At 40.7% G+C, this 14,144-nt stretch overlaps 1 protein-coding gene across 1 annotated transcript; it reads left to right on the forward strand.

Annotated features, from left to right (window-relative positions):
- Positions 1 to 283: 283 nt before the first annotated feature.
- nipsnap2 (nipsnap homolog 2) lies at positions 284 to 14,130 on the forward strand. The gene is made up of 10 exons (XM_039654028.2): positions 284 to 430; positions 1,236 to 1,375; positions 1,468 to 1,513; positions 3,200 to 3,294; positions 3,415 to 3,485; positions 5,876 to 6,016; positions 8,557 to 8,588; positions 10,534 to 10,628; positions 10,720 to 10,803; positions 13,298 to 14,130. Exons 1-10 carry the CDS (start codon positions 339 to 341, stop codon positions 13,360 to 13,362), a joined length of 861 nt encoding a protein of 286 aa, XP_039509962.1. The 5' UTR covers positions 284 to 338; the 3' UTR covers positions 13,363 to 14,130.
- Positions 14,131 to 14,144: the final 14 nt, after the last annotated feature.

Genomic DNA, 14,144 nt, shown 5'->3' on the forward strand with positions numbered 1-14,144 from the left:
CTAGAATCAATTCCCTCTATTAATGTGTTTAAAAAACTATTACACGCTACACTTAAATAATCGTGTTGCTATTTTTATTTATTATTCACTTTTATATTTATTTTATTTGTTGTTTAAGAGGTGTATCTCTGCTTAAATGTGAAACTTAATAGAGCCATCTAGACCAGGACTTCCTGGAGGAGGAAAAAAATAAAATAATAAACTACAGTCCGTCTCTGTCGCGCCCCCTCGCGGCCGCTAGTGAACTGCACGCGTCTCTATCGCGCCCCTCGTGGCGGCGCATCGCACTGCGGGAGTTTAACTCTTTCCTCTCCTGCTGTTTGTGTCCTCAGTGAAAGATGGCGACCAGAGTCCTTCAGAGCTCCTGCTCGGGCCTGTACCGGGCTACAAACACAGGCCGGGCGAAGGCACACGTTACTGCTGTTATCAGGTCAGTCTGTTTATCTCCATTGCACGTTATAAATCTGCGTGATTAGTGCTTTAGTGCGCAGATACCGCGGGTTCACGGGAGATTAGAAACGCAGGGCGCATTAGTAAAGGCGTGATTGCTCTAGAAGGTATTCAAACATAGAAAACTTCACTATTTGCTTGATTGAAAAGTGTGTATTTACGCAGCTCGACTGCTATAGTTTGCTATGTCGCAGGCGTCTAAAAGCGTGCGCTGAATACACTGCTCAAGGTCATAGTAATTCAGCAGAACATCACGTGTGTTTTATGATGATCACAACATATAGATTTGGCGTTTCAGTTTTCATGCACTGGTTAATGAACGGCTGTAATAGTTTAACTGATGAATGACACATATTGGAAACCCATTATGACGTCCTGTAATACAACCACAATTACTGACTACTTAGATTATGTGACATGGGAAAATACAAATGTGTATGGTTTCATAATGCAAAGTTACATGTCTGTTGTATCAGTTTAAAGGTTTAGTTCACCCAAAAATGAACATTATCCCATAATTTACTCACCCTCAATTCAAGCCACTGTATGTGAATGACTTTCTGCTTTCAGACGAACACAATCAAAGTTATATTAAATATGTCTTGGCTCTTCCCAGTTTTATAATGGGAGCGAATAGTAACTAAGATTTTAAAGGCCAAAAAGCACATCCATCCAGTATAAAAGTAATCCACACGACCCCAGAGGGTTAATAAAGGCCTTCTTGAGGATGAGTAAATTATGGGATGGTTTTCATTGTTTAACCCACATATATTGTCCTGTTTCAGGGGTCTGTCAGCGTCTACTAACCGGCAGCGCGAGGACAGCTGGTTCAAATCCCTGTTTGTGCGGAAGGTGGATCCGAGGAAAGACGCTCACTCACATCTGTTAGCCAAGAAAGAGGACAACAACTTGTACAAAATACAGTGTAAGCTCTGCTGAATGTTTGCTCTCCGCTGTAAAACATCTCAATGCCAATGTGATGTGTTACTGACTCACATATGTGTTGTTGTATTGTAGTTCACAACGTGAAGCCCGAGTGTCTCGAGGCGTACAACAAACTGTGGTGAGTCACATCAAAGCACCAGGTCAGGTGACTCTGTTCGGTGTTAATGACATAAATCAAGCTGTTTTTAACGTCTTCAGAGTCCCTTGAGGCCGAACTGGTTTACTGTCTACTGAAGTTCAGACTAGCAAATGTCCTGCTTTCTATTTCTGTCTGTGATTGGCAGGGTCCGCTAAAGCCCACTCCTCATTCCTCGAGTGTTTACTGCTCTACGCATCGGCACAATGCCACAAGGAGACCTCGACGAGACTTGAGATGCACCGACCAATCACACGCTGAGTCAAACGCAAATGTGTCAGAATGTCTCAAAGCGGTCAAATCAGACAGTGTTTTGAATCAGACAGTTTTCGAATCAGACAGTGTTCGAATCAGACAGTGCAGGGTTTTGAAACAGTGTTTCGAATCAGACGGTGTTTCGAATCAGACGGTGTTTCGAATCAAGACAGTGTTCGAATCAGACGGTGTTCGAATCAGACAGTGTTTTTGAATCAGACAGTGTTCGAATCAGACAGTGTTTTGAATCAGACAGTGTTTTGAATCAGACAGTGTTCGAATCAGACGGTGTTCGAATCAGACAGTGTTTTTGAATCAGACAGTGTTCGAATCAGACAGTGTTTTGAATCAGACAGTGTTTTGAATCAGACAGTGTTTTTGAATCAGACAGTGTTCGAATCAGACAGTGTTTGAATCCGACAGTGTTTTTGAATCAGACAGTGTTTTGAATCAGACAGTGTTTGGAATCAGACAGTGTTTGGAATCAGACAGTTTTTGAATCAGACAGTGTTTTTGAATCAGACAGTGTTTTGAATCAGACAGTGTTTTTGAATCAGACAGTGTTCAATCAGACAGTGTTTTAAATCAGACAGTGTTTTGAATCAGACAGTGTTTTTGAATCAGACAGTGTTTTGAATCAGACAGTGTTCAAATCAGACAGTGTTCAATCAGACAGTGTTTTGAATCAGACAGTGTTTTGAATCAGACAGTGTTTGAATTAGACAGTGTTTTTGAATCAGACGGTGTTTTGAATCAGACAGTGTTTGAATCAGACAGTGTTTTGAATCAGACAGTGTTTGAATCAGACAGTGTTTTTGAATCAGACAGTGTTTTGAATCAGACAGTGTTTTGAATCAGACAGTGTTCAAATCAGACAGTGTTTTGAATCAGACAGTGTTTTTAAATCAGACAGTGTTTTTGAATCAGACAGTGTTTTTGAATCAGACAGTGTTTTTGAATCGGACAGTGTTTTGAATCGGACAGTGTTTTGAATCGGACAGTGTTTTTTTATATGTATGAAACCTGTTCTTCTCTAGTTTCCCAGGGTCTATGCAGGTCCTTAAAAAGCCTTAAATTCAGTTTTAAAAATTGAAGGCCATAAAAAGTCTTAAACCAAATATCGTACAATCGTACAATACTGTGCAATATAGACCACATTTACAGTATTGAACTGATGCAGCCGGTGTAAAGTGGCCGGTGAGTGTGTATATGAAATGATTATTCATTTATTAAATTTAACTGAAATGTGATATTTATCAACATTTTTTTGTCCATAACTGTAATAAATGACCTGTAAAGTTGTTCTAGTCTTGCTATGGTTTGTACGCTAGCATGGAGCCTGCCCGTGTCCCTTGTGTAGTATTGTGTCAGAAGAGATGTGATTGGCTGATGTGACCGGCCTTGTCTCCACAGTAACGAGGTGCTGCCGGCCATCCACGATGACAAGCATTACCCGTGTGAGCTGGTGGGCACGTGGAACACCTGGTACGGGGAGCAAGACCAAGCCGGTAAATACCTCACCATCGGTAGAGTGTGTTTGGAACGAGAGTTTTGGCGTCGGAGGGTCACGGAAGAGTTAAATAGATGTGTTTCTGACACGCTGTGACTTTGCATCTGGTTCACTGTAGTGCACTTGTGGCGGTACAGAGGAGGATATCCAGCTCTCACTGAAGTCATGAATAAACTGAAGAATAACAAGGTAATCTAGAACCGGAAATCTTCTGCTTTTGTGTCGTGAATATACACCAAGAATTGCTGCTTCATTTCATATTGAGTTTTATAGTATTAATATGTATGGCTGAAATGGCATGTGTTTTGTTGAATACTTGTGCTGATTGAATGCGATAGAGATATAACAGTTGTTATCGCAGAATAAACCCGACATGGTGATCAGGGTCAGGTCTTGTATCCGCCTGAAGCGGTTTATTCTGCGATAACAGCCGGATGGATGTACATTTTGTCCCGCTTATTAAATGGATACTTGCCACATTTAGACATGAAATATTGACTTGAGTTTAAAAATTGTATTAGCACACTAAACTTCCAAACTTTTTTCAGGCAAGGCGACTGAAGTTCAAACTAGACGAACATTTAAAGGTGCAGTGTGTAATATTTAGGCGGATCTGTTGACAGAAATGCAATTTAATACACATAACTATCTTTTCAGTGGTGTATAAAGACCTTTCTTAAAGAAGCGTTGTTTTTATTGGTTTAGAATGAGGCGTTTCATCTATATATTTCTATGTACACTTACATTGGCATGTTTCTACGGTGGCCCTGAGTGGACAAACGCGTTTCGTTACTGTGTTGTTCTTCGTGCAAAGAAGATGGCGAATAAAACATTGATACAATGATGAAGTAACAATAAGTAACTGGCTCCTCTCTGCCGTCTCAGACGACAACATCACTTCCTGTCGGCCACCTTCTGTTGGCTGCAATTCGCAACCTCACCACTAGATGCCGCTAAAAATCACACACTGCACCTTTAAGGGATAAAGTGCATTCAAATCACTTATTACGTGGCTTGTAATAATTATGGGGATAAGAGATATTGATTTGTGATTGAAACGGTTGTTAAATGTTCCTGTTTATTATCTTATAATCCATTACAGTGTAGAAAAGCAAATAAACACAGCAACAAAATTAGAGGACTGTTAATTGATTTAGAGGGTTAGTTCACCCAAAAATGAAAATTAAGTCATTAATTACTCACCCCCATGCTGTATCAACCCCGTAAGACCTTCGTTCGTCTTCGGAACACAAATGAAGATATTTTTGATTAAATTTGAGAGCTGTATAACTACCACATAGACTTCCGGGACTGGCTCTTGACGGCCCAGAAAGTCAATGAAGAAAATGTTTAAATATTCCATATGACTACAGTGGCTCAACTATAAGTTTATCAAGCGACGAGAATACTTTTTGTGCGAAAAAACAAACAAAAATATCGACTTTATTCGACTATTCCTTTTCTTCCTTGTTTGCCAGAAATGAGACTTCCATACGACGCATATGCGAGAACTGAACTGAGGTAGTTGAAGGAGGTCGCAATTCTCACGGATGCGTCGTGGAAATCTAAGGAAGTCTCGTTTCAGGCCAACAAGGAAGAAAAGGAATAGTCGAATAAAGTCGTTATTTTTGTTTGATTTTTCGCACAAAAAGTATTCTCGTCGCTTGATAAACATATAGTTGAGCCACTGTAGTCACATGGAATATTTAAACATTTTCTTCATTGACTTTCTGGGCCGTCAAGAGCCAGTCCCTCAGGAGCCAATGTGGTAGTTATACAGCTCTCAAATTTAATCAAAAATATCTTCATTTGTGTTCCGAAGACGAACGAAGGTCTTACGGGGTTGGTACAGCATGGGGGTGAGTAATTAATGACTTAATTTTCATTTTTGGGTGAACTAACCCTTTAATTTGCAATATAGTCGATAAATATATCAGAAACACAAGATGGCAGCTGCCCAATCTGGCAACACTGCTTCAGATACGCTGATGGGGGATGTCTTTAAGTTTCCGTTACTATTGACAACAGCTGTTATTGGTGAATAACACATCTCGGAATGACACAACCAGCCAATCAGAATCAAGCATTCCAGAGAGCGCATTAGTTCCTCCCACTTTCTCAGAAGCATCTTAATTTTTCCATTCATTTCTCCCATAGGGATTTCAAAAAAGCCTTTATTAAAGCGTTAATAGCCATGAACCAAACCAACACTCATAACGGCTTAGTGAAAGAGTATATATATAAAGAATATATTTTAAGTTTATTGCAAGATATATACAGTACATTCAATTATTGTGAAGGAAGACGGAGGCGATTGTCATTGGCTGTGTTTCATGGGAATGGGCGGAGCTAATGAGATCTTTAGGCGGGGTTCTCTGCACAGCATCATGGGTAACGTAGTTTTCCACCTCTGTTAAGCGATGTGAATCAATGTGGGCTGACGGCTTCGGCTGAAATCAACACAATCGGTTAGCAATCAACCTCGTAGCTCACAGTAAAGCTGCCTTTAAAGGTTCACAAGTTACAGTTGAAACTAAGTCGGAGGAAAAGCATTGCTGTGTGTCGTGTGCCGAGCACAGGAGTTCCTGGAGTACCGGAAGGAGAGGGGTCAGATGCTGCTGTCCCGCAGGAATCAGCTGCTGCTGGAGTTCAGCTTCTGGAACGAGCCCGTGCCCAGAGACGGGCCCAACATCTACGAGCTGCGCTCCTACCAGCTGCGGGTGAGTGTGTGCCTGCAACCCTTACCAGGACTGCACGTGCGCTACTCATCGTCTGGGCTACAGTTGAGCAGGGCTGTGTTTAAAGGGGTCATGAACTGGTTATTTAAATTTTATTATATTGTTGCCTGAGGTCAACTTATGACGTTCGCTTGGTTTTTGCATTCAAAGACATCAAAATGAATGAGTAATAGGCTATTTTGTACCCTAGTTTTGAGCCTAGCTGAAAAACGCTCGGTTTTATGGGCGTCTCGCACTGAAGACTTGGAAGTAAACGCCCACTGCTGTGAGAGGAGAACAGTTTTGCATATTATAATGAGTTTCGACTCACCCGTCGGTGCACTTGGGGGAAATTGTTTTGAAAAGGTCATGCATGCCCATACATGTTCGACCCAGCGTTTGCTGAGGCTGGTGTCAATAAAAGCTTTTATTGGACTAACAAGGACGTTTTCAGTTCTGAAACTTACAGGATATTCTTATAATATGATGACCTCTTAGATGTCAAAAACTCAAGGAAAATTTGATTTCTCAGTTCTTTATCACCCCTTTAACCCCCTGCTTCACTACTATAGAAGAAGCTAGTCACGATTGTTTTCCCGAAGCCATACTGTCGCAAAGTGGTCGTTCGAGGTTCAAACACGTTGGTTTATGACGTGGTGGAGTAATAACTTCTTTTAATGAAACTGTTTGAAATTAATGCTAGATGTTGTGAAATAAATTACAGACATGTCATCTGAGGAAAATTTCTAATTTCTCTGTTATATCGCTTTATTTCCAGATTCAATCATAGGCTCGTTCTTACACAGTAGAGCACGTTCACACATGCGCAGTCTTTAAAAACGGTGCTTTAAGTCTCTTGACAAACTCAAAGACGTAAATGACCTTTGTATTTATTCTAAATAAAAGACACAACTTGAGCAAAATAAGCAAGCTAACATTCAGCACAACCTAAGGATTTAGTCCACTTCACACAATTTAGAAACTCTTCTAACCGCAGCTCGAGAGCCGTCACTCACACACACAACTCTGCGATGCTGTTTGCGAATGTTCGTTAGAACGATGCTTTCGGGAAACACCGACTCGTTTAAAGGATAATTCCGGTATTTAACACCTTGAGTCTATTTTGTAGTTAGTTTTGAATGAAATAGAGTGGTGGACTTAGAAATTTTGTTTGACAATGGGTCCTGTCTCGACTTTTTGGCTTTTTTAGAATCGACTGTGACAGCATTAGACTGGCTGTCTATGGGCATGCACAAACATGTCCTTAAAACAACCCTTAACGTTCATTTTCAAAACTGTGCAACTCACCGAGTGGTTGGTGGTGTTCGTTGATGATTAAAAATATCGGCGCTATGTATGCTTTCAATCCATGTTGTTTGCTATTGTGGAACTATTAGATACCTCACAACCGCGTATAAACTTCCGCTCGATATTTGAGTCTGAAGCGTTAGCACACTCCCGACCACTTGATGGCGACAACCAGGACGCTGTACGGAACACGGTGTCTAGCGCACCGTAAAAAAAAGTTGCTCTGCTCACGCTAGCCTTCTGAGAGACGGAGAACCGATCGCGAAAAGACTACAACCAAATGTTGTATTTTTTAACGATTTTAAAAAATGACAAATAAAACACGACAGAAACGCTATTTCGCTACTTGTTTCGGAACATCAACGAACACCACCAACCACTCGGTGAGTTGCACAGTTTTGAAAATGAACGTTAGGGGTTGTTTTAAAGGACATGTTTGTGCATGCCCATAGACACCCAGTCTAACGCTGTCACAGGCGATTCTAGGACCCAATGTCAATTTCTAAGTCCACCACTCTATTTCATTCAAAACAAACTACAAATTGACTCAAGGTGTTAAATACCAGAGTTATCCTTTAAGCTGGTGATAACAACAGAACTTGCGACCAAAGTTGGCTCACGATGCTTTTGGGAAACGCACTCGTTTAGCTAAAAATCGAAGTAACGTGATCTCTGTAAACAGAGTTTGTGAGTGATGATGGAAACATAAGCCCCTTCCACACACACGGTCTTGACTGGTAGTGTACCGTTTAGAGATCATGTGTGAACAGGACCTTTTCAAACATACTAGCGAATTGGTTCTGTCGAGTTACCAGTAAGGGAGAGTGTAGCATCACCAGGATGAGCTCAGTATGAATGCACAATGAAGATCACCGGTATCTGTGTGTACATAGCCGAGAAGTCAGAATTGACCGGTGTTTTGCTGCTGGTGTGTGAATGCTCTCTTGCCGGTAAATAGCAGAACGCCGGTGCTTGTGTGTATTTAGCGGTTTGACGGTACTTTACCGGGATTGCAGTGTGAAAGGGGCTTTTGCTGAATCAGTGTGGAATGATTATTTGAAACAGAACCGAACTTGCCAATCTGTCTTCAGCTTGCCGGGTTCGTAATGTTGCTTTATCTTATATTACAAGTCACGTATGCTGTACATCATCGCCAGTCCTGGTTTAACTCCTCAGGGATGAGATGAGCTCGGCACTCAGATTTACAGTTATCTGTTTTTGTTGTTGTCTTGCAGCCCGGGACCATGATTGAGTGGGGCAACTATTGGTAAGAATACAAGCAATTTGTTCCTCTAACACAACACACCTGTATCGCCTGTTATCTGTCTTTTATTGGCTTTTCCCTATACGCACAACCGGCACATCCGGGAACTTAACTGTCAATTTTTTCCCCGCCCCCTTTTGGGGGAAACAAACTAGACTTCCCATAGACTTCAATACAAAATAACAGCAAAAACCAACGTCCGTACACAGCCGACAGGCGTAAATAACTTAAGAAATCACTTATATAATATTATTATATAATATTATTATATTATATGTCCACCCTGCCTGCCAAAGAGCGTGAATGATGCATTTTGTTATGCCCGTAATCTTGCCCAGGCTACCTGCCATCATCATCATAAATTCATAATATACACATTAAGGTTTTTTTACTTACCTCTGGCCACTGGGTGGGGTTGTTACACCAATTTGACGCTGGGAGAATAAAGGGACATGTTTTTAAATTGGCCAAATTAAGTTTGTGTATGTATCTTTCATGCTCTATGGCAGGCAGGGTGGACATATAATTACTTGACATGTTTTATATAAGTGATTTCTTAAGTTATTTACGCCTGTCTGCTGTGTACGGACGTTGGTTTTTGCTGTTATTTTGTATTGAAGTCTATGGGGAGTCTAGTTTGTTTTCCCTCAAAAGTGGGCGTGAACCTATTCAGAGACATTCTATGACGCAGCGCCGGTTGTGCGTATCACACATCACAGTAATCTCCATAATTAGGTGTCATTAAAGGGTTTGTTCACCCAAAAATGAAAATTAAGTCATTAATTACTCACCCCCATGCTGTACCAACCCCGTAAGACCTTCGTTGGTCTTCGGAACACAAATGAAGATATTTTTGATTAAATTTGAGATCTGTATAACTACCACATTGGCTGCCTAAGGAACTGCCTCTTGACGGCCCAGAAAGTCAATGAAGAAAATGTTTAAATATCCCAAGTGACTACAGTGGCTCAACTATAAGTTTATCAAGCGACGCGAATACTTTTTGTGCGAAAAAACAAACAAAAATAACGAGTTTATTCGACTATTTCTTTTCTTCCTTGTAGGCCAGAAACGAGATTTCCTTAGATTTCCACGACGCATGCGCGAGAATTGCGATCTGCTTACACCAGCTTACACTACTTCAGATCGCAATTCTCGCGCATGCGTCGTGGAAATCTAAGGAAATCTCGTTTCTGAGTAATTAATGACTTAATTTTAATTTTTGGGTGAACTAACCCTTTAAACACTCAGAATTCATCCTGTGAAAACCGTTTTGAAATTGGACATCGAGTTAATATGGAAACTAATTTGGAAAAAGTTCTTCAAATCCGCTATATTTTTTGTGATATCAGCTCAAAATTTGGAACACAACTTGGCTAGACTTTTGATTCACACACATTTTTGACAGTGCGCTTCTGTGATTCTCAAGACCTGTTCACATCAATCATCACATGCGGACTGCTTTCTCATCACGTTTTTTGGTGCAAAAACACCTTTCGGCAACAATTAATTCCCTTCCCTCGGGTCATTTTGACCTAAAATGTTACCAAAAATTTATTTTATAATGTGTGCATGTGTATCTGAATGCATCCTGAAGAAAAACTGACCCAGCGGAACATCTCATTTACTCCATATAGAGCCACAGAGTCATGAGAATTGTTCAAAATAAAAAGATTTCTGGAAAAAAAAAAATGTGAGTATAATTTTATGGCGTCTGGTCATTTTGACCCGTGAGTGTTACAATCTCTGTGTTACAAAGTGTGAGGGACGCTGAAACGGTCAAATGTGGCAATAGCAAGAACATGGGATCGATTCCCAGTCGATGCATTCACATGAAAAAAGACCAATCTTGACTGCAACTCCAGTCACTTTAGATTGAAGCGTCTGCCAGGTCTTGCTCTGAATAGACGTTTGGTCAGGGACCTGTGATGTTGTCCCTGTTCCTCAGGGCGCGAGCTATCGGCTACCGGCAGCACAACCGCGAGGCCGTCGGCGGCTTCTTCTCTCAGATCGGAAGCCTCTATATGGTCCACCATCTCTGGGGTAAGAGTGCACACATGGCTCCCGGAGCACGGATGCTGATGGACGTTGGGTTGTGATCTTCATGGGCATTTCTGTGGTGTGTGTGTTGCAGCGTACAAGGACCTGCAGTCCCGAGAGGACACGAGGAACGCCGCCTGGCAGCACGAGGGCTGGGATGAAGTCGTCTATTACACCGGTACACAAGCGGCACACACACCTGACACGGGTGCACTGCTTTACAGTTCTGGGTCACACTTTATGTTAAGTGACTAAGTACAATGTACTTATTGTGTAGATGTTGTATTGTAAAACACTTTCGCTGCTATCGAGGTGTGACAGAGGTCCGGTTAGAGACAGGTGTGTGTGTGTGGTTTGGGTAGGTTTAAAAGTGTTACAATGTAAAAACATGTATGTACTCAATAAGTCCATTGTATCAAATTATTAATTTCAATGTAAGAACATAGTACTTAAAGCCACTTAATATAAAGAGGGACCCATTTTTGCCATGCATTTTATGTTAGACATTTCTCTGCTCTGCTGTGTACTATACCTGTCATTTAAAGTGCCACTATTATGCTTTTTTAAAGGTTTCAAATTATTTTTGTTTTACATGCATCCAACGTCACAAAACACTTTCATTTTCTTGTAGTTACATTGCAGCATCACCTCTTTTTTTCTGAGAGTCTGAAAACGGTTCGTTCAAAGATTCAGTCTCTCTTAACCCCTCCTTTCTGAGAGTCTACTCTGCTCTGATTGGTCAGGTGGTCCAGTCTGTTGTGATTGGTCTACTCTGCTCTGATTGGTCAGATGGCCTAGTCTGTTGTGATTGGTCTACTCTGCTCTGATTGGTCACATGGCCTAGTCTGTTGTGATTGGTCTACTCTGCTCTGATTGGTCAGATGGCCTAGTCTGTTGTGATTGGTTTACTCTGCTCTGATTGGTCTGCACGGTTCCTTGCCTTCGGCTCAATAGTCCTCGTCGGTTTTGTTTCGCCCGATTCGACATGTTGACAAGGGAATGCCCGTGTATATTCAAAATGGTTGGCACGCGCTGCTTTGTTTACGTTATGTGTATCTGCAGCCGGCCGACAGCGTCGGTTTTCCTTTTTGAATGACGAATATAGACTAATATATCTGCAGAAATAGACACGCAGGCGCAGAATGCACATTATAGCTCACAGTCGCCTGTAGATCTCTCGGTGTGTTCAAGTTATGGTGCAAGTGCAGCTTTTTACCCCGACGAGAGGCGACAACACATTCGGCTTTCATCAGCGCTAGTTCGTCTGCGTTATATTAACCTTCAAATGGTCTTCGTTTCCTGTTTACACTTCTGGGCTTCGGTGTCTATACGACCCAAACAATTGATTGAGTAATTGTACAAAAAATAGAAATTTTTTATCATACAAATATTATATATATATATATATATATATATATATTTTTTTTTTGTTTACTTCTCATCTATTCATTAATGCTGTGTTTTTGGAGATATAAGGTACTTTTGTATCCATATACCACACAATTCCTCAACTACATTAGCTTGCATATGAATTTTTTTTTTAATGATACATTGCATTTATGCTCTAGTACTAGGCCTTCATTTCGGTGTAAAAATTTTCAGATTTATGCTGGATTTTTTTTTTTTTTGACACATGAAGAAAATATTTTTCGTTTTTTTTTTACTAAAAATTAACGGGCACTCTCGCCTTGGGCACCAAATAACCTAGAGCCGGCCCTGCAGAAAAGGGTGTCTTTATATACACTGTTTTTAGGGCAACATTACCGTAAAACTTAAAATAATATGCGAGTCCCAAATAGACGCCTGTCTTATTACACCTGCTGTGTCTGCAGGTTTGGTAAATAAAAGCCGGTCTCAAATCGAGGCCGGTTCTGTTTTTTAGTTTCGGGTTGTTAATCTTCTAAAACCGTCAGATTGTCCGTTTCGGGCCCGCCAAAGCAAATTTTTGTTCCTCCAAAGCCTATTTTGATCGGTGAGTGATGCTGGGCTTGACAAGACGCATAATGAGCAGAGAGCGAGAGCTCCCGGCCGCACGCACGCATACTCTCACGTCTTCAAACACAAGCGCTGTCTTGCTCTCTCTCCCTCATGCATATTATCAAATCAATCGATAGTGAAAGGTTGGAAGACCGCAGTTTCACGTGGGGCATTTGGAGATTTTTAGAGATTAGAGACTCAATGAACAACATCTCAAATTCAAATACAACCCGGTGCAGTTCGACGATTTGGGATAATAAAAGCCCGGGCTATTATTTGAAGTTTTACGGTATGCTAGTTTGTTACATTGTATGTTTGTGACAGGAAACGAGACTGAAATTTCAGACAACTTGTTTCAGCAGTTAAGAATCGATTCTTTCTTTTAAGTGACAATTTTATCTGCCCTTTGAAATTCTGCACTTTCTACTTTCATAAACAGCTCTATTACACACTATATGAAAGGAAATATCTAAAACAGCATAATAGGAGCACTTTAAGTCATTTTTGACTCTTTATTGAATAGAAAAGATGCTATTCTAAGACTCCATGAAAGTAAAATTTAGTATCAATATTTTATTGTTGCTGAAGTCTAGCGTGAAGCTTACAGCTGACTGGTCCATTGTAATGTGGCACTAAATTATTGTGTACAATACGTCACAAGTGGTGGTAAAAGCCGCCTCTGAATCTGTTTCCAGTGCCCCTCATTCAGCACATGGAGTCCAGGATAATGATCCCACTGAAAGGGTCTCCGTTGCAGTAACCAGTCCATCAGATCCTCACCGTTACGTCCCCGTGAGCTGAAGCCCAGACCAAGACATCGGATGCATTCTCTGTCGTCATGATGCCACACGCAACGCCCTCGTTCTGATCGGAAAAACTATCCAAAAGTTGCACCAGCAAACCAAATTGATTCAGTGGACGTGAAGGCTGTTACTGTACTAAGTTTTGTGAATACTTTATATGATGTAATGCATTAGCCATATCTAAAATCTGCTTGGAAAAACACAACCATAGATCTGTTAAATAAAGTTTGTTGCTATATGAAAGAAGGGCTGTATAGTGCATTGAATCACCATAAACATTAGCAGTTTTGAGCGTTAACCGTTAAGCCCCATAAATCTTTGCAATATTTCCAAACAATCTTGCAATCTACTCACCTATTTATTGCATATTTATTTGTGTTAATAAAAACCCCACATGGAGAGGATTAAAAGTTTTAATAGTGCATTATGACAAGCACAGCAGAATCTATCCGACATGTTCAGAGAAAACATATCAAACGGATTGAACTGGGACGGGAAAAGCCTAACTGGGGACAGGTGTGCAAAATTAAATTGATTTAGTTGCTGTATTTTATTTGTGTTCTGTTTCTACATTTTACATGCCTTCTGTGTTTCGGTTTCTAGATTGATTTTGTTTCCTGTGCGCATGCGCAATCTACTGTACGCTGGTCTCATTCTGGGATTTAACAGCACAGAAATATTTCAAATCAACTAAACACTGTATTCAATAAATCATAAATGATCATTCAAGTCGTGTCAT

Source organism: Pimephales promelas, chromosome 16 (genome assembly GCF_988280905.1).
Source record: "Pimephales promelas chromosome 16, fPimPro1.hap1.1, whole genome shotgun sequence".
Classification (NCBI taxonomy): Eukaryota; Metazoa; Chordata; class Actinopteri; order Cypriniformes; family Leuciscidae; genus Pimephales; species Pimephales promelas.

Excerpts from the sequence above, each read along its gene's own strand:
- nipsnap2 (XM_039654028.2), top strand. The coding sequence starts at position 339 with ATGGCGACCAGAGTCCTTCAGAGCTCCTGCTCGGGCCTGTACCGGGCT. Across the intron at positions 1,376-1,467 it reads CAACTTGTACAAAATACAGT|TTCACAACGTGAAGCCCGAG; the intron begins GTAAGCTCTGCT and ends GTTGTATTGTAG. Across the intron at positions 10,629-10,719 it reads TATGGTCCACCATCTCTGGG|CGTACAAGGACCTGCAGTCC; the intron begins GTAAGAGTGCAC and ends TGTGTGTTGCAG.